The 21,664-nt window shown below is 36.9% G+C and overlaps 1 protein-coding gene across 2 annotated transcripts in view; it reads right to left on the reverse strand.

Moving 5' to 3' along the window:
- Window positions 1-15,587: 15,587 nt before the first annotated feature.
- The window catches only part of LOC141406068 (uncharacterized), a 36,782-nt gene continuing 30,705 nt past the window's right edge, over window positions 15,588-21,664 (reverse strand). For both annotated transcript variants that reach the window (XM_073991093.1, XM_073991092.1), the window contains exon 12: window positions 15,588-15,717. In XM_073991093.1, the coding sequence (XP_073847194.1) occupies window positions 15,692-15,717 (26 nt within the window). In that variant the 3' untranslated portion in view covers window positions 15,588-15,691. The remainder of the gene's footprint in view (window positions 15,718-21,664) is intronic.

A 21,664-nucleotide genomic window follows, 5' to 3' on the forward strand; every position in this document is an offset into this window, starting at 1 on the left:
CTATTTATATGGTAATTCAGTCACACATACATGCATTTAACAGAATATCTCCCCCTTTTCTCATTTTATTTACACCTATATTGTTTTAAAGTAAAACAGAGAATAATGCTTGTATTGTTCCCTATACATCGCATTCAAATCAAATAAATATATTAAGACATTGCTTTTATTATTATTCTTATTTTCTTTATTTATTTATTTTTTTTTTTATTTTAACATCTAAAAATCTTTTTCTCCACCTTCGTCGTTTTCTTCACCATCATCATCACTTTCTTCATCTTCATCATCAAAATTAAGAAACATTAGACAATACCTACAAAAGTATTGAAAATGAATCGATTGACAAATTCTTTGACCGTTTCTTACAAAACAAAAAAAAAAATGTAACAGAAAAAACAACAACAATAACTATATGTCATAAATCTATGACGCTCATCACCCAAAAAATATTTAGACATATTCACAGTTGACATATATACATTTTTTATGAAGTGTGATCTTACATAGGTATTTAGCTGTTTAGTATAAACCATAATTTATAATAACAACAGGCACATCTTAACACACAACATGGATATTTAGCTGCTTTGATTCTTAGTCATCCCTCTCTCAGATGTATGTCTAGTAAACAGATGTAACAAGAAATCAAAACATACTACACTTTACAAATTAGCTGTACATCAACAACAATATATGAAAGATCAGTAACAACATGACAATAGATTTTCCTTCTTCTCAAACATTTCCTAATGTACTTCATAGGCAAGAACTAAATGCTGAACTCAGCTTCAAATTAAAAAGAAAAATAAAACAACAACAATACTGCGTTCAGCTTCAACATCTATTTGGTGGTGCACAATACCCACAAATGCATTGACGAATTCTTTGACTGTTTCTTACAAACATGTAACAGAAAACGACAACAACAACAAGTGCATGTCATAAATTAGTCAATGACAATCACCACCCAAAAATATTTAGACATTTCAAATATGTACTTTTTTTATGAAGTGTAATCTTACATGGGTTATTTTAGCTAATTTGTACATACAACAAATACAAACACACAATTCATTCTTAGTCATTTCTCTCCTCAGATTTACCCTTAGTAACAAGATGCATCAAAAAATCAAAACATTCAACACTTTACAAAATAAATAATAAGTACAGACACTCAAGAGATTTAAACCATACACACTTTAATCTTTAAAATTCCCCCCCTTATTATTTTGTCTAGTAACGAGATGCAACAAAAAAATCAAAACATATCACCAAAATTTTAGACACACTTACATGAATATTTTACTGATTAGTAACATTTCACCCCCTCTCTTATTTTTGTCTAGTAACAAGATGCAACAAAAATCAAAAAACATCATGACCTTCAGTTCATTGCTCCCAATGTTCATTCCCCCCAAAGTTTTAAGCTGTGACCTAATTAGTTTTAATTACCAAAACTTTTATTACAAGCTTAAATGATCAAATAGGCCCATAAAGCTGTCAACTTGATATCAAACCTACACTTCTCCCCTACTGATATAAGCTTCTCTGAAGCGATGTTCATAGATATAAATCTTACTAAAGCGGTCTTTTATAGATAGAAGACCTCCTAAAGGGATCTTCTATAGAAAGCACAACTCCTAAAGGGTTCTTCTATATATGGAAGACCTTCTAAAGAAATCTTCCTAATACGGTCTTCTATCTATAGAAGGGATATTCTTTAAATAGAATACCGCCTAAAGGGATCGTCTATAGAAAGAAAGTTTAAGGGTTATTATAGAGAAGGATGATAGAACGGCTGTTACTTTCACGGGCATGATAGGGACAGATCTGAAGAGTTGGCCGTGTTTTTTAACCGCCGGTTTTTAGAGCGCTCCGTGTGTGATATGGCGAACAGAAGTGTGCTACACCGCACGGTGTTGCCAAATTCAATATTTTGTGCAAAAAATGCAAAAAACAATTTTCGAAAATTTCCAAAAAGTTTACATGAAGGGATAGAAAATATGCTAGCTAAAGGTAAGGTTACATTAGGCAAATATTTGCTCCAGCTACCGACAGCGTGCACTTACTGAGAGCAAGTAAACATAAATTTTAATGCATTATTTGCGCTCAATTGCTCTCAGTAAGCGCACACTGCCGGTCGCTGGAGCAAATATTTGCCTAATTTAAACTTACCTTAAGAGAGAGAAAAATTTCGTTGGTTGTATTTTTGAAGTAACGTTATATTTGAAGTAACGGTACCTATAATATAACCTTATTTAGTTAAAACAAACACTCAAAATCACAAGATTTCAATAAACAACTTTCTAGAACATAAAAAGATTCTAGGGAGGGTTCTTCAAGCTGAAATTCACAACAAATTAAATTATTTTTAACGTTTCCCTCAGCTCAGTGCGCCTATTCTGTAGCTTTTTAACGACACTCGATATTGTTATTTTTTCGAGAAGCTCATTTTAACAACATATGTAACTAATAACCTTTGTATTCTGTAAACAAAGTTTAACAACTTTTGTTAAAAATTATGAAAACAACACAAAAATAGACGTGTGTATACATTCAAAATTGAAACAAAGACATAAATACAACAAGATAAGACATTTTTTTTTTGCTATCATTCTTCAGTGAATGGCTTTTGAATTTAACATAATGGGGGTTATCATGAATGAAATTTCCCCGTGAGTTTTGTTTTTCCGCCGTTGCAACTTAAGGGAGAAAGCGAAAAAATTCACGGGGAATTGCCGTTCATGATAACCCCCAATGTTATATTACGATATGGTGATATAACATTTTTTTCTTTTATACATTTTTACGTATTTAATCGAATTTACCGATCCAATTGACATAGAATTATTCTTGAATAGATCCTTGAATTCATAAATTTCGTTTCTGATACCATTACATGAAATGTTCCTCCTTGGTTGCGATTTTGAATTAACTGCAATCTGTTAAGGGTAATGTTTCTATACAAAGTTTCGTAAACATTTTTTTGTTGCATGCATTTTGTCTAGTCTTAGTTGTATTTATGTCTTTGATTGAAAGCTTTTGAAACTTTTGTCTACATTTTTACAGAATAGCAAAATCGTTACTGCAAACAATTTTTAGTGTCGACAACGTTGTCGATTGTCGGATTGTTAAAAAGTTACAGAATAGGCCTACAGTATGCCTATTCAGTAACTTTTTAACAACTTTACTCATTGTTTATTTTACAACAAGTTCATTTGTTTGTTTTGTAGTTGTTACAAAAACAAAAGAAATTTTAACAACTTTTCAATCGATAAAATTTACAGAATTCCTATACTGAACAGGAAAGAATGATCTAAAATAATCGAATTTTGAGCTTGAAGAACCGTTTCTACAATAATTTTATGTTCTAGAAAGTTGTTTATTGAAATCTTAGGTACATTTTTGTAGTTGGCTGTATCCTTAATTTTTGGGCGGTTCGGTATCTGTGGACCGGAATCGGAGAAAAAAGTATAAAAATCGAATACTTTCAAAAGTTTTTCGCTATTTTCACATTTAAGAACCGCTCATAGACATTTCGTATGTTCCAGAAAGTTGTTTGCTGATATCTTATTATTGTGGTCCATTGTTTTCTTGAATTCTGAACAGTTTAGTATCTATGGAGCAGGGACCGAGAAAAGAGGATAAAAGTCGCATTTAATTTGCCATTTTGACCATTAAGAACCGTTTCTACAGAGTTCGTATGTTCTAGAAAGTTGTTTACTAAGATTTAAGGTAAATTTTTCTAGTTGTTTATTTGCTTTAATTTTGATCCCTTTGATATCTGTAGACTAAAACCCGAGAAAAAATTAAAAGGGAAATTTGACCTTGACGGTTTTGACCTTGAAGGTGTGGTTGAATGGATTTTATGTGTTCACAATTATTATTCTTTAAGGCGAGAGCTACAACTTTTCTTCTACGAGTAAACCCAAATTCTTAGCGGTTTAGATGATATGTGCCTGACAAAATGATCCCTTTTGACATCAAGGCCTCAGGTCTTTGGGGGTCATAACCGCGAAATTTGAAGTGATAGGGAAAAACGACGGGACACGTATCTTCTTATTTTTGGTCTTCTTTCACGCTGCGGTGTCAGAATATGGTTAATAAACCATGAATCAAAAAATTACACACAGTGTGATCTTTGCCCTAACAGACAAAATTCCAAAATATATACAGTATGCAAAGTTCATATTCGTACACCCCTAAAAAATGAATAAAATCGTTATTAATTCCATATTTTATGTGCGAATATGAAATAATTGATAGGAATTACCATAACGAAGAAAGATTTAAGAATATCAAAACAAATTTTTAATTTATTCCGTCATTTAGGTATAGATGGCGCCTGTGTGGGTGGCAAAATTCGTATTCGTACACCTGTAATCACTATATATTTGGAGTTTTTAAGGATTTTCAAAGCAAAATACCGCAAATTTTTGTTTTAGTCTTCTTTTTGTATGCCTCTGCTACAGAAATACTTAAAAATAACGGTAATTTTATTAAAAATTTTGCATGAATAAAAAGTCGGAGGAATATTTATAATCCTTAAGAAAAATGTGGTAGATATGATTAGCTATTGCAATTTATTCCCGAAATTTTGACGAAAATAGCTAATAGCAGTCCTTCTGTAACAATATTTGAGGTCTAATATGAAAATAAATGTTGTCTGCATTTGGAAATGCAAAGAAACGTAATCCGGGCTTAGGTAAAGTAAACACATTTTTGGTTTTAACTTGGTAAAAATCGGAAGTTTCGTTTTATATTTGACATAAAATGTATTGAAGTTTTAGAATACGGTTTCGAAAATTATTTTATGCCGAAAACTGTGAGAAATTATGAAGAAAAATGAAACTGTACAAGTTTTCATACTGTCTGCGTACAACTGAAATTCTACCTTTACTATGAACGAGGGTTATGGCTGCCGAATTGCGAAAATAGTGGTTTTTACTTCTAGAGTATTATATTTATTTTCCAAAGGATCCAAAATGAGTACAAAAATGTCAAAAGAATGAAGTAAATTGTCCAGTAAAGAACGTGGGGTAACCTTTTGATGAAATGCATTATTTCTGGGGAAATTTTCTTCCTTAAAATTTTTTTTATTCCTCGTAATTTCCGATATTTCTTGACATAAAATGATTTTCGAAACCATATTCTAAAACTTCAATACATTTTATGTCAAATTTAAAACGAAACTTGCGATTTTTACCAAGTCAAAACCAAAACTGTGTTTATTTTACCTAGGCCCGGATTACGTTTCTTTGCATTTGCAAACGCTGACAACATTTATTTTCATATTAGACCTCGAATATTGTTACAGAAGGACTGCTATAAGCAATTTTCGTCAAAAATTCGGGAATAAATTGCAATAGCTAATCATATCTACCACATTTTTCTTATTTATTCATTTATTCTTTTTATTCATGCAAAATTTTTAATAAAATTACCGTTGTTTTTAAATATTTCTATAGCAGAGGCATTCAAAAAGAAGACTAAAACAAAAATTTGCGGTATTTTGCTTTGAAAATCCTTAAAAACTCCAAATATATAGTGATTACAGGTGTACGAATACGAATTTTGCCACCCACACAGGCGCCATCTATACCTAAATGACGGAATAAATTAAAAATTTGTTTTGATATTCTTAAATCTTTCTTCGTTATGGTAATTCCTATCAATTATTTCATATTCGCACATAAAATATGGAATTAATAACGATTTTATTCATTTTTTAGGGGTGTACGAATATGAACTTTGCATACTGTATTTATATTTTTATATATTGCCTTTATTCACAATTTCTTCTTTCTCGAAACTTTCTGGAATGAATCTAATGAACCATACCGTCTCCAAGTGAAGTAGCTGTCAATTGCAACAGCTAAGCGTCCTTTAACCTAACCTAACTCAGTTAACCATCGTTGACTGAGTTTCGAATGTACCGTCCAGGCATGACATGCCAATAGCTACACAAAAACACCAAAGGGTTAGGTTGAAAAGAGGGGCGCAAGTCGCCACATGTCCAATGGACATACACTTAAGCCAGAGTAGGCCTGTTGTGCACTCTAGACTAATTGAAGAAAGGGTTATATTTGGTCTCTTTATTATTTTAGGAATTCTGTGCCGTTAACAAAATCCCTTAATTGTTTAACATCATTTACCGTTATCTGATTAAGTCCCGGTATAGTGTCGGTCCCTAAAGACTGGGAGCTGATATTTGGGAAAGCTGGGCATTGGTAAAGAAAGTGTTCCAACGTTACGTCGTACTCTCCGCATGTCATGCATAAGCTGTTATCTGCGCATTTAATTTTATGCAGATGAGCTTGTAGGCCCAAGTGACCAGTAAGGATTTGTTAGCCTACTAATGTCTGCCTTACCTAATAATAGTAAGTTTTTAGTTTTATCCTCGTTTGGGTCCCCCAGAGAATCTTATTGGTTTTCCTTATCTCCTCTCTATTCCATAGGGATGTATGGGCCTGTTTTGCCCAATTTTTTAACTCTAGACGTGACGCATTTAGAGACTTTGCGCTGCCTAAGTTTACTGTTGCTAATTTCCTGCCATTTTTTTGCCAGAGAATTTGCTCTTTCATTACCTTTAATCCCCGCATGGCCTGGTACCCATATGATACGCACTATTCCTTGCTGGGAGTAATTGTTTATCGTATTTATGCAGTCCATTACAGTTTTTGATTTTACTGTCTTGGATGTTATTGCATTGATTGCCATTTTACTGTCCGTAAGGACGTTTACAGTAGTTGGTCTCGAGTTAACATTAAACCAGTTCAGACACCTGTGATCGCCGTGATCTCCGCTTGAAGGACCGTATTGTGATCCGGCAACCGAAGAGAGATTTCGGTCTCTGATTCTTCAATAAAAAGTCCCTGACCTCCCCCCTAACATCGTATGATATCTGTCCCATCTGTCCGTATGATATCTGTCTGTTTTTTCGTCGAGCTCTATTGTAAGGTCTCCGGACCCCTTTTCCTTTATTACGAATCTCTCCTGTCATCCAGGGTTTTTCGTAGGCAGATGTCCTCTCTCGAAGGGGACAGCTTTCTTCGAATGACTCTACTATAATCTCCGTTAGTTCTTATCTATGTCTTCTGTGCTTAGGCATTCATAATTTTCCTGCCCTAGCTTCTCTTTAATTAGTTTTCCATACTTTATTCAGTTGGTTTTGGATTTGTTTCGGAAACTTATTGGTCACGGCGGCGGCCGTGTTAGTTCGAACCTTATATACCTATGGTCTGAGAAGGAGTGCTCCTCCGAGACCCTCCAATTCAGTACCTCGTTTATAAGATTTTCTGAACATATAGTTATATCCAATACCTCCTCTCTAATTTTGTTAACAAAGGTAGGTGTATTCCCTGTGTTAAGTGTTATTAGGTCGTTAGTATTCAAGTAATCTAAAAGGGCTTGGCCCCTTTTGTTAGTATTAGTACTTCCCCACGTGACGTGGTGTGAGTTAGCGTCGATACCTACTAGTACTTCGTTACCTGTTTGTGCTGATTTCAATGTCGGCTCCCTGTATGTTGTTGCTTGGAGGTGAAGCCTCCTCGCTGTTATTTTTAACTTCCTCGTTTACGCCGATGCTCGCCTTTCCCGTTTTGAAGCGGACAGCGTTTGAAACGTAGTAGGCCATGCCCTTTGTCTTTGTCAGACTGGACATGGAGATATGTTCAATTCCGACAACAAGGAGAGTACCATCTTCATGCTCCTCCCTATGGAAGACCTCCCATCACTTCACATCCAATGTCCTGTTCCTGCAAAATCCTGCATCCTGCAAAATTGCCTCTTTGCTGGCCTGTTGTTTCTTGAGCTTGCGCCGTTGAGCCCCATACAGCTGTTTTTTGTGTATTGTGAGGTTTTCACAGCCCTTACCCACATCATCTACCATCTTGTGGATCTCCACCTTTTTGCGGTTTTCCACGATGGTTTTGTTTGTTTGGGATTCGGAGTCTGAGTCACTACCTGTATCTGAAGGCTGAGTCGAGCTTGAGCTTCCCCTGAGTTCCTTAGCTTCCTCCTCCCTGTAATTGCCCTTAGGCTGTGTGCTTGTCGCATTACCTTCGACCACAGATGCCAAGGCACCCACATCTGTGGGAGATATTTGCTTACGATCGCATGATGACGACCCGCCGGTACTGGGTTTATTAAGCCCTACACCGTAACTTTATTACCTTTTCCCACTTTCTTCATATTTGTTTTTTGCTTTAGGGGAACACCCCCGTAGTCAGTTTTTTGTCCGCGGGGAAAGTAATTTCCCAGAGGCAGGTGATCACACTACTTCGCACCGAAAACAGGTCATACCACAAGTGATTTCCCTAGTTAAGAAACGAAGCAGTGTGATCATCCACCTCCCCCTATCCGCCAGTGGGGACGCGCCAGGTAGGTGAACTGACAAACACCCTCGGACCAAAACATTTATAACTTTTGAAATCTTCGTAACCAAAAATCCACACAAAAAGACATTAACATGTTCATTCATGCTAACATTTCTCTTGACCACTAACAGGATAACCTTGAACACTTAGAAATACTGACACTGACAATTTAAATTTCACCGAAATTCTGAGATATATTTTTTATTAAAGGACTCCGTTAAACTTGTTTTCACTTTAGCCTTACACGGCGAAAATTTTTCAACTGTATCACTTGAAATGTAAATAGAAATTGATTAAAACAACTTAAATACGATTTGTCTTGTTGATAGATTTACATAAACGCTTTTGCAGAAACAATTAACCAACTAATCGCTTATTGCTACAATGTGAATGTATAATTGTGCTTATAATTGGTGTCATAAAATACTTATCGAATGATATTATTCATAATTCATTCTATTAATAACCTCTTTTCATTATTATAAAGGTAACTTTTATTTCTAATTTCTTTCAGAAAGCGCCTATAGAAGCGGCCTTTCTAATTCCTTCGGAAAGGTCAATAGCAAGTCGCACCCTTCGAACTCGGTGATAAACAGTAGGTCCTATATCACTGAGCTAATATGAAACGGTGCTGCACTCACAGATATGAGAGAAGTCGCCCTTTGCCCCGTTTGGGTTGTGGGCGGAACAACCGCCTTGGGTCATATCACAGCTGACATAACATGAAACTGTAATGAGGCTTCTCCTGAACATAATGGTACATGGTGCACCGATTTCGACCACTAATTACCCTAAAATATTGGATGTAACGTTTGAGAGCATACTTAAGTCGTCCGCGCAAGATCAGAAGTAGGAACAAAGTTCTCAAATCGCTGGTCGACAGCACTTGGGCTGCTGACAAAGAAACCTTGTTGACCTCTTATAATGCAATAGGTCAGGCAGTGGTAAGCTATGCGGCGCCAGTGTGGTATGCAGGGTACATCCTCATGATATGAGTGGACCACCATATCCATGAGTAAGCAAAGATTTTACCGCTGTACCGCCACAAGAATTTGTTGTTGATCGCTGTGAGCACCTCTGTCATAATCTTTTGGGCATTCTACCCCCACACAAGTTAGTCAGGAGAGATCTTAATGAGAGAGGTTCAAAGGTACAAATGTGAAAATCTAGATGGACAGGCTTGGATGGACAACCGCAGCAGAATCCCACCAGCTGCCAAGGTAAACACGAGTGGTTTTAACTCAATTAAGATTCGAATGGTGCAACCGCCTCAGACTGAATTGACAGAATGATACCCAACACATGCCTTGCATGTGGACTGGGACCACATGACACGCTGTATCTCTTTAACTGCCCAGTTAAACTCCCACATGTCTGCCAATTCTTTATAGACCTGCCACATAGTCCAGGATGCAGAATTTTTGAATAACTAGAAGAATAACTAGATAACTGAAAATGATACTCTAATGAACATATGGGGCGTTGCTACAACAACAACACGGACAGTCTGTGCTCCAGCTGTGCGAAAAAAAAAACTATATAATGGAGGTTTATTTATTTCTTGTTTTTATTTTTCCTTTTTAAAATAAATATATTCAAGAAATTACAATTAAAATCGTCATTATCATTGAACCTTGGATCTTTTGGATGATTGATCTGAAATGAAAAAAAAAAAACATAAAAATTAAAAGCAAGCGGACTACCTTCTATGAAAATTTCAAAACAATCCTTAAACGACATTAAGGGTCGTTAAGCACAACTACCCAAAGGGGGTTTCTATAGGCAGAAGACCTCTTACAGGGACCCTCTATAGAAAGAAGACTTCAAAAATGAATGTTCTATAAGTGGCAGACCGCCAAAGGAGGTCTTCTTAGATAGAAAACCTCCGAAAAGGTTCCTCAGTAAATACATATATAAACTCCTTGAGGGGTATTCTATAAATATAAATTCTCCAAAGGAATCTTCTATAGATAAAGGACATCCCAGAGGGCCCTTCTATAGATAAAAGACCTGCTAAAGAAGTCTTCAATAAATGTAAGACCTTCGGAAGTGGTCATCTATAGGAAGAAGATATCCTAAAAATAGAAGACCCCCAAAAGTGGTCTTCTATATAGACGACTTCCCAAAGGGGGGTTTCAATAGATAGAAGATCTCCTACAGGTACCCTCTTTAGAAAGAAGACAACCTAAATGGGTCTTCGGTAGAAAGAAGGTCTCCGAAAGGGGTCCTCTATAGACAAACGGTATCCTAGAGGGGTCTTATATAAATATAACATCTACGAAAGGGGTCCTCTATAAATAGAAGACATACCAAAGGGGCCTTCTATAGAAGACTTGCTAAACTGCTTCTATAGACAGAAGGCCTCCAAAAGAGGTTTTCTATAGGTGAGCTACTACGAAAAGCGGTCTACTATATATAGAAGACCTCCTAAGGAAGTCTTCTAAACACAGAAGACCTCATAAAGAATGTCTTCCATAAATATAAGACCTTCGCAAGGTCTAGAAGACCTCCTAAAGGGATCTTCTATAGATAGAAGGCTTACTAAATTGGCCTTCAATAGATAAAGGACCCCCTAAAGAAGTCTTCTAAGAATAGAACGCCTGCTAAAGGGGTCTTCTATAAATATAATACCTCCGAGAAGTGTCCTCTATAAATAGAAGACCTACAGAAAAAGTCCTCTATAGATAGAAGACCTCATAAAGATGGCCATCTGTAAATATAAGACCTCCGAAAGAGGTCCTCTGCAGTTAAAATACATCCTATAAGCCCTTCTATAGATAGAAGACTTCCTAAGTTGGTCTTCAATAGATAGAATGCCCCCTAAAGGAGTATTTTAAAGATAGAACACCTGCTAAAGCGATCTTCTATAAATATAAGACCACCGAAAAGGGTCCCCTATAGACAGAAAACCTCCAAAAACAAGTAAAAAAGTATCAGTCGGCTTTGCCGACAGAGTTATACTCAGTCTCAGCCTGTGTATATTGAAACAACTTTTTCTCAAAAAACGTATGCATTTAGGGGGTTTTAAAAATTTTGGGCGTTCGAACCGACAAAAATGTTGATTATGATTAAAGATCAAAAGTTTTGCGGAGGATATACTTAAAGGAATGGATCGACATTGACCATTATGGAAGTGGATCTCCAGCCACTACATATGGTGCCATAGGGTACACCCTTCGGGCTGTTGGAATGGACTTGCCGCTGAAAAAACGTTTACCATCGCAATTGAGGCAGCGAATGCAAGTTGCTTCAACAAAAATCAAAGTGATTCGAGAGCAGGTCTTAAAGTGAACTTATCCGAAATTTTGTGTGGGAGGTATCGGATGGATTGGACAAATATAGTCCATATTTGAACCTGATCTATATCTGGTAGATATATTAGGATGTGTAAAGTATGGACCAATTCGACCACTCCCTTCAAGAGTTACCGTATGAACAATATTTCCGAACATTTTTGAACTTTTGTTGGGGAGGTACCGGAAGGGGTGGACCGATATAACCCATCTTCGAACTTAAACTAAGTTTGGACAAAATATTACGAAAGCCAAATTTTTGACCGAAACGGTTGATCCGTTCGAGAGTTATCGTGCGCTCCAGCCAGACAGACAGGCAGACGGACGGACATTGCTCAATCGACTGCAAATTGTCTGAAACACGTTTCGTCCAAACATACTTAGGGTCTAAAACCATTATTTCGATGAGGCACATTTTGTCCGAATGAAAGTGTATACATATACCCTCTAGGGTATATGTATAGGGGAGACTTCTTAAGATAGAACAATTTTTATAGGTGTTTTCTATAGGTACGAAAGGGGTCTTTAGACCCGCCGCCTTAACGAGTCTTTAAGGGATGGAACACCTCCTGAAGGGGGTTTCTATAAATAGAATACCTCCGAAAAGGCTCCTCTATAGATAGAAGGCATCCGAAAAGGTATTTTATAGATAGAATACCAAAGGATTCTTTATAGATAGAGATAGAGAACTTATTAAACTGGTTCAGTAGATGGAGGAACTCTTAAGGTTAGTACACCTCCTAAAGGGACCTTCTATAAATATAATACCTCCGAAGAGGGTCCACTATATGTAGATAGAAGGCCTCCTAAAGGGTTTCTGTTGATAGAAGATTTGCTAAAGGGATATTCTGAAGATAGAACACATCCTAATGGGGTCTTTTGTAAACATAAGGCCTCCGAAAAGGGTCATCTATAGATGGAAGATCTCCTGAAGGAGTCTTCCAAAGATAGAACACCACCGAAAGGGGGTTTCTTTAAATATAAAATCCTCGAAAGGGGTCCTACATAGATAGAAGATCATTTAAGGTGGTCTATTATAGATAAAAGACCTTCTTAAGATGTATTTTGTAAATATAAGATCTCAAAACGGTGTCTTATATGTGAAGTGTTGAACTTTTATGGTGTCCATCTTGAAACTGGACCTAATAGTTGGTCATCGTGGGATATTTTAGAGTTCAGACCTCATAGAGGGGGTCTTCATAAATATAAGACCTTTGCAAGGGATTCTTTATATATAGAAGACATCCTAAAAGGGCCTTCTATAGATATACCTTCTAAAGGGATTTTCAATAAATATAATACCTCCGAAAAGGGTCCTCCTCTATAGATAGAAGGCATCCAAAAAGATATTCCATAGATAGAAGACCTCATAAAGAGGATCTTCTATAAATATAAGACTTCCGCAAGAGGTCCTCTGTAGATAAAATACCTCCCAAATGGCCTTCTATAGATAGAAGACTTATTAAAGTAGTCTTCAATAGATAAGGAAACATTTTATCTATTGAAGAGTATTTTAAAGATAGAACACCTCTTAAAGGGGTATTCTATTAATAGAGGACCTCCAAAAAAAGATATTCTATAGAAAGAACATCTCTTAAAGGAGTCTTCTAAAGACAAAACACAACCTATAGGGGTCTTTTATAGGTGCGAAAGGCGTCTTCCAAAAATATAAGACCCCCGAAAGGGGACCTATATAGATATAAGATCACGTTAAGGCTCCTAAAAAGGACCCTATGTGAAGTGTTGAAATTGAACTGGATCTAATAGTTGGTCACCGTGGGATGTTTTAGAGCTCAGACCTCCTAAAAGGGCCTTCTATAGATAAACCTCCCAAAGGGGTCTTCTATCCTCTATGGATAGAAGACCACCAAAAAAGGTCTTCTACAGATAGAATACCTCATAAATAGTATCCTCCATAGACAATCGCAAGATCTTCTCTGTAGATGAATTACCTCCCAAATGGCCTTCTATAGATAGAAGACTTACTAAAGTAGTCTTCAATAGATAAGGGAGCATTTTATCTATTGAAGAGTATTTTAAAGATAGAACACCTCCTAAAGGGGTCTTCTACTAATATAAGACCTCCGAAAAGGGGCCTCTATAGATAGAATACCCCCTAAAGGGACCTTCTATAGATTGATGATTTACTAAAGTGGTCTTCAATAGATAGAACACCACCTGTAAAGGTCTTCTATAGGTATAAAAGGGTATTCTATAAATATAAGGCTCCCGAAAGGGGTCCTCTATAGATAGAAGATCAATTTAAGGGGTTTACTATGGATAAAAGACAACCTAAAAGAGGTCTTTTATATGTATAAGATCTCATAACGGTGCTTATATTTTGTTGAGGTGTTGAACTTTTACGGAGTCTATAATAGTTGTTCAGGGAGGGCTATTTTAGAGCTCAGGAAACATGGACTTTTCCACGAAAAACTATATGATTGTAATCAGAATCGCAAGGATTCTTAGACCTTCCTAAATGAGGTTTCGATAGATAGAAGTCTCCTACAGGGACCCTCTATGGAAAGAAGACTTCCCAAGGGGTATTTTATAGATAGACGACTTCCCAAAGGGGGTTTCTATAGATGGAAGATATCCTACAGTGACTCTTTATAGAAGAAAGACTTCCTACAGGGGTATTTATCTATACATAAGGCCTCCGAAAGGGGTCCTCTATAAATAAAAGAACTCATAGAGGGGTCTTCTATAACTATAAAATTATATACCTCCGAAAGTGGTTCTCTATAGACAGAAGACCTACAGTAAAGGGTTTCTGTTGATAGGCGACTTCGAAAAGAGGTCTACTGCATGTAGAAGACCTCCTAAAAAGGCTGTCTATATGTAATACTTCCCAATGGGTGTTTATATAGATAAAAGACCTCGTAAAGAAACCTTCTAAAGATAGAAGATCTCATAAAGGGGGCCTTCCATAAATATAAGACCTCCGCAAGAGGTCCTCTATATATTAAATACCTCCTAAAGGCGTGCTCTATAAAATAGACGACTTACTAAAGTGTTCTACAATATCTAGAATACCCCTCAAGCAGTCTTTTGAAGATAGAACACCTTTTGACGGGGTCTTCTATTAATATAAGAAGTCTGAAAAGTGCAAAATATATTTGTTTGCACACAAGCATATATTTGTTTGCAGGACCCAGACATATGTTATGTTTGGGACTATTGCAAACATATATATGTTTGCTGCAAACTATGTTTTGGACATATGGTAGAGAAGCATTTTTTTCCTCCGTGCGCCAAAAAGTATACATAGTATTGTAATCAGAATCGCAAGCATTCTGATGAAAAATTCAAAACAGTCGTCGAACTACCTTTAAACTGCGCCCAAGCGGAAATTTTGAACTTTTGTGGCGGAGGTACCGGATATGCCCAAAACAGTTCATCTTCCAACTAAGTTTGGGGGAAATATTACGATGTGCAAAGGTTGAAATAATGCCATTCACTCTTTTCGATAGTTGTCGTGCTCACCAGCTGTTTTAGAGATTCTGAACCATTATGTTAGGAAGCATGGGCTTACCCATGACAAAAATTATATCGCTATAAAAAAGACCACAAGGACAAACTTCGATTTTAAAACAAAGGTAAATTTTACGATGTGTACAGTTTCGGCCAAATCGGATACGCAATTCGTATGATAACGTGCTCATGAGTTTTAGATGGTTTCAGTAGGATGTTTTTACAGCTTTTGGGCCATTACTCAGAAAGTATGGATTTGCCACGGAAAAAATAGTGCCGTCGTAAAAGACCACGCGAATACAACCTGCTGCAATAAATTTCAAAACGATTAGTGTGTATATATCTCACCATCCAACTGATCTAACTTCGGACCCATTATTGGGTAATAATTTTGGATCTAAGGCCGAACATTTACGTTGGACCATATTTAACAAAAACAAAATATATTATAAATATTTATTTGGTAATTTAAAGAATGGTACACTTAATAGAATTAACAGTTAAACATTCATTCACAAAGAAGCATGGAACCAAAAAATCTCCCAGTTACTGGTTTCCCTTCGAAATGTCAACTGTAATAGAAAACAACAACAATTATATGTTGTGATAGTTATATTTTAATTGTTTGATATTGGGCGTTAGTATTGTTTGTGTAAGTGTCGGGATGTGAACAAAGAACCCTTCGGTTTACGCGTCCAAACGTATGAGTCTCACATAACTTTGATCGCACACTCAGACCACATAGAGAGGGTCTTCCATAAATATAAGACTTTCGCAAGGGATTCTTTATAGATAGAAGGCCTCCTAAAAGGGCTTTCTATAGATAGACCTTCTACAAATATAATACCTTCGAAAACGGTCCTCTTCTATAGATAGAAGACACCCAAAAAGGTATTCTATAGATAGAAGACCTCATAAAATACCTCCTAAATGGCCTTCTATAGATAGAAGACTTACTAAAGTGGTCGTCAATAGATAAAATGCTCCCTAAAAGAGTATTCTAAAGATAGAACCCCTCCTAAAGGGGTCTTCCATAAATAGAGGACCTCCGAAACGACCCCTCTATAGATAGAAGACATCCGAAAAAGATATTCTATAGATAGAAGACCTCATAATGAGGATCTTCTACAAATATAAGACCTCATAATGAGGATATTTTACAAATATAAGACCTCATAAAGAGGATCTTCTATAAATATAAGACCTCCGCAAGAGGTCCTCTATAGAAAAAAATACCTCCGAAACGACCCCTCTATAGATAGAAGACCTCCGAAAAAAGATATTCTATAGATAGAAGACCTCATAATCAGGATCTTTTAGAAATATAAGACCTCATAAAGAGGATCTTCTATAAATATAAGACCTCCACAAGAGGTCCTCTATAGAAAAAATGCCTCCTAAATGGCCTTCTATAGAGAGAAGACTTATTCAATAGATAAAATGCTCCCTAAAGGAGTCTTCTAAAGATAGAACACCACACATAGGGGTATTTTATTGGTACGAAAGGGGCCTTCTATAAATATAAGACCGCCGAAAGGTGTCCTTTATAAAAGGGACTTCTATAGATAGAAGACTTACTAAATTTGTCTTCACACCACTGGTTGCTTCGAGCAACACGAGTGGAGATTCATATTTTTTCCAGTGGGTCTTTAAATATTTGAGAGCTTTAGTTTAGCCATTCAGAACTACAGGTAGTTTCTCCAAATCATCTGTGCTGAACAATTGACTACTGAACCAATGATCAATCTATGAGTAACAAATGAATGAACAGATTTTACGCCTCCTGTTTGCTAAATTTCAGTTTTACCATTGGTGAAGGCTGCTTTTGGGTGACGTAGAGGATGCAAGATACGGCCAGCTTTATCATAATAAGGACTTATCTTGGCCCATCTTTCATCTCAAACGGACACTGACCTCCACGTAGTGTCATCTAAGATACATTTAACACCCGCTACAAGTAGTAAGGTAACATGTGCCGCGCGTTCACACATAAGAACGTTAACAACTTGGGTTGGACCGTGGGTCAGCAACCCACCCATCCGAAAAAAATCGCACAATGAAAAAACAAAGTACTCCTACTTCCGATAACATAACAGTCCAGTGCCAAAGTATTGTCACTCCATGGAAACAACCACAAAATCCATACTTGGATACCACAGACCTGCACCTAGGAACCTATGGTATGAGCAAAAGTGTTGTGCTGCCACTGAAGAGAAGAATGGGACATGTAGGGGCTATTCTACAATCTGTAGCAACGCGTAGCGCACGAGAGAGTAAAGGGAGAAAAGAAAAAAGGAAATGGTAAACCGGGAGTGTGGAATGAAGTCCGAAAATTCTACCAAAGAGCGAAACATCAAACTGATGCCTTTGGTACAGGCACATCCTTCTTTAGAGACCAGCAAGGCAAAGACGTAAATACAACTAAGACTAGACAAAATGCATGCAACAAAAAAAATGTTTACGAAACTTTGTATAGAAACATTACCCTTAACAGGTTGCAGTTAATTCAAAATCGCAACCAAGGAGGAACATTTCATGTAATGGTATCAGAAACGAAATTTATGAATTCAAGGATCTATTCAAGACTAATTCTACAACAAGATAAGACATTTTTTGCTATAATTTTTCAGTGAATGGCTTTTGAATTTAACATAATGTTATATCACGATATGGTGATATAACATTTTTTTCTTTTATACATTTTTACGTATTTAACCGAATTTACCGATCCAATTGACATAGAATTAGTCTTGAATAGATCCTTGAATTCATAATTTTCGTTTCTGATGCCAATTCTGCGTGCACCGCCAAGCGGTCCGTATTTATACGCCTTTTTAGCGGGTTCATCATCGCTCATTCTTATGATATGGCCTAGCCAACGCTATCGCTGCATCTCGATACGTTTAACTATATCGATGTCGTTGTATAGCAGATACAGCTCGTGGTTCATGCGACGCACAATGGTTCAGGAATCGATTTTCCTGGCCAAAAATCAAAATTTTGTTTAGTCAAAGATATTTAATTTCTATATAGGATTCGATAGTAAACATATTGAAACTAAGGAAACCAAAACATTAGGCCCAAATATTGGAAGGGGTGGGCGTGGCGTGCCCCTAAAGACGAGCATTTTCCCCATTTTTGGGAAATACGTCATTTTTGCAAATTTCTGGAGAAAGCCAAAGCTATTTCTCTGAAACTATAACAGATATTGTGTTCGTTGTTTTTTTAAAAGGTAGGTAGGATTGTGGTATTTAAAAATCGTTTTAGTAAATTACCGTAGCGTTTACACAACATGATCTATTTTATTTTTCCTTGGGTACTAAATTTTATGAAATTCCAAATTTAGTGGACTAGAACTTTGTGGAACAACATGGAACAAAGTTTTGTTTTCACAGAAAGATGCCCAAAAGTCTCCTCTTCCAGCCCATATATACTTTTGTACCCGTCCCGTCCGTTTAACACTTTTTTCAATTTATTGAAATTACATGGGTAAAAATGTGTGTTTTTCTATACTGTTTCCATATGAATTACAGTTTTTTGACACAAATTACAACTTTTTTGAGTATATGAGATTTTATACGAGTTATATAAGTTTTAATAAAAATCAAGGAGATTTTTTTTTTAATTTTTGAAAAAATTTAAATTATTTTGGTAAAATTTTTTTTTTACAAATTTTTAAAAAAAAATTTTTCGACGTTTTTTGTTTTTTTTTTTGGTAATTATTTTGCTTATTTGTTCGTGTTTGACCATATTTAATACATAGGAAGATATAAAAACCACAAAAACATTTTTGATGAAAAATAGTTAAAAAACTCAAAAGTTTAACTTTGACCTTGAATTTCTCTGCAACGACCGAACTTGACCGCTTATAATTCGTCTGAAAGCTGATTGTGTTATCTGTCTAACAAAAAAAGAATTATGAATATATCTCTATCCGTTCAAAAGTTACAGAATTTTGACCAAGAAAAAACGATTCTGAACCACTGTGCGACGTCGATATTCACCTGCAACGCAGATTGGTCCGTAGATCTTTCTAAGAATTTTTCTTTCAAACACACCAAGCACTGCCATGTCTGCTTGCGCAAGTACCCAGGCTTCGGAGCCATACATCAGCACGGGTAGTATCAGTGTTTTGTAGAGCGTTAATTTTTATTTGACGAGATGTTGCCTTGTTATTAAACTGCTTATTTAAACCAAAGTAGCATCTGTTGGCCAATACAATTCTTTTTTTATTTCACAACTTATGTCGTTTATTGTGTTTACGAAGGTGCCGAGGTAGACGAAGTCTTTTACTGCCTCAATATTATAGGAAACAACTTCCACAGTCGGTCCGAGCTCAATGGACGCATTGCGCGTCGACACCATCAACTTGGTCTTCTCACCGTTTACCGCCAGACCCACTTTAGCAGATTCTCCTTCGACCTTCATAAAGGTATCAGATACTTCTTTTACTGATCGGCCCATGATGTCTATATCATCAGCGTAAGCAAGTAACATGTGACTATTGACGTAGATTGTGCCACTTCTTTTGACGTTTGCCTCTCGTATAACCTTTTCCAGCAGGAAGTTGAAGAGATCACACGAAAGGCTGTCTCCTTGTCTGAAACCTCTTTTGGTACAAAACTCTTCGGAGAGGTTCTTTCCTATTTTAACTGAGGACCTCGTGTCAGTTAAAGTCATTTTACAAAGCCGGATGAGCTTTGCGGGGATACCAAATTCAGACATGGCTTGGAATACCTTTGAACGCAGCGGCCTGTCGAAGGCTGCTTTATAATCGACAAAAAGGCGGTAGATGTCGATCTGCATCTCTTGGGTCTTCTCCAGGATTTGCCGCAGGGTAAATATCTGGTCAATGGTGAACTTGCCAGGTCTAAAGCCGCATTGGTATGGTCCAATTATCTCGTTGACCATAGGCTTTAGTCGTTCGCACAATATCCCCGACACGATCTTGTAGGCAACAGGGAGTAGACTTATGCCCCTATAGTTAGAGCATACAGTCTTATTGCCGTTCTTGTAGACGGAGCACAGGCTACTCAGGTTCTAATCGTCGGGTACGCGCTCTTCCTGCCAGATGGTGCTAACTAGCTGATGAATACACCTTATCAGCGTGTCGCCTCCGGTTTTGAACAGCTCGGCTGGAAAACCATCGGCTCCTGCTGCTTTATTATTCTTCAGCCGATTTATTGCTGTCTTTACCTCATCTTGGCTGGGCGGTATACATTCAATACCATCTTCTGGGATTGGATCTGTGGTATCTTCGTCGTCTTCGTTGCTATTGGATACTAACAGTTTTTAAATGTGTTCTTTCCATATCCTGAGTACGCTATCTGTATCAGTTACCAAATTACCTTGCTGGTCTCTACAGGAGGATGTGCCTGTACCAAAGCCATCAGTTTGATGCTTGACTCTTTGGACTTCATTTTGGCTCCTGTACATCTCGATTTTTTCACATTCCTGCTTTTTCATCTCGCTCTTTTTACTGCGGAATAGACGTTTCTCCTCTCTCCTTTTCTCCCTGCATCTCACTCGTGCGCTACGCGTTGCTACGGATTGTAAAGTAGCCCTATATGCCGCATTTTTCTCTTCGGTGGCAGCACGACACTCCTGATCATACCATGGATTCCTTGGTGGAGGTCTCTGGTATCCAAGTATGGATTTTGTGGCTGTTTGCATGGAGTGGGCAATGCTTTGCCATTGCGCTGATATGTTATCTGGATGAGGAGTGCTTTGATTGATTGATTTTGATTTAACTAATCTGACGCCCAAACGTTATTATGGGTGAACGCGCGGCACATGTTAGCTCACTACCTTTAACAGGTGTTAAAGGCAGTTCCCCAGGTGACACCACGGGGAGGTCAGTGTCCACTTGAGGTGAAAGAGGGACCAAGATAAATCCTGGGCTTTGCCATGTTAAAACCGGTCAGGACCGTTCCTTGGTATCTTCCTTCCCCTACGCCACCCCATTCATTCGATTGACAAGAAATAATATTTTAGAAAAAAGTCGGAAAGTACGATTAAAATTATGAATAAAAATCATCGATTCCTTCCATATTTTCCTCACATATTTTGTACATATTATTTTGTTTTTATCATATTTGAATTATCAACTCACTTCTTTTTCACAAAAATGTAAAAAAATTGTTAACCCGACTGTCTGTGAAAAAATGATGATGGACAGCTGGAAGACAGCCGACAAATGTTTCTCTTGTGCCAGACACTGAAAATAACACATGAAAATATTTTAGCTTTTAGGAGAGGGCGGAGGTGAAGGTGCTCCCTTTCTCCCTTCTTACCCATAAGCTCAAAACATTTTCATGAAAATTTTCATAGTCTGGCACAAGACTATGTATGTGTTAGTAAATCAGAGTGTAAACGCCTAGTAAATAAAGTGAAAGTTTTGGCTTGTGGCAGTAGAGTGTTTTCGAAATTTTCGCCTTCTTTGACTTGCAGAAGTATGGTCTTCTTTTCCAAAAATATCTTCAACGTCCCCCCATTTTCTTTAGAATATTGTATGTATAA

Source organism: Musca autumnalis, unplaced genomic scaffold (genome assembly GCF_047663935.1).
Source record: "Musca autumnalis isolate F117 unplaced genomic scaffold, ASM4766393v1 scaffold_5, whole genome shotgun sequence".
Taxonomy (NCBI): domain Eukaryota; kingdom Metazoa; phylum Arthropoda; class Insecta; order Diptera; family Muscidae; genus Musca; species Musca autumnalis.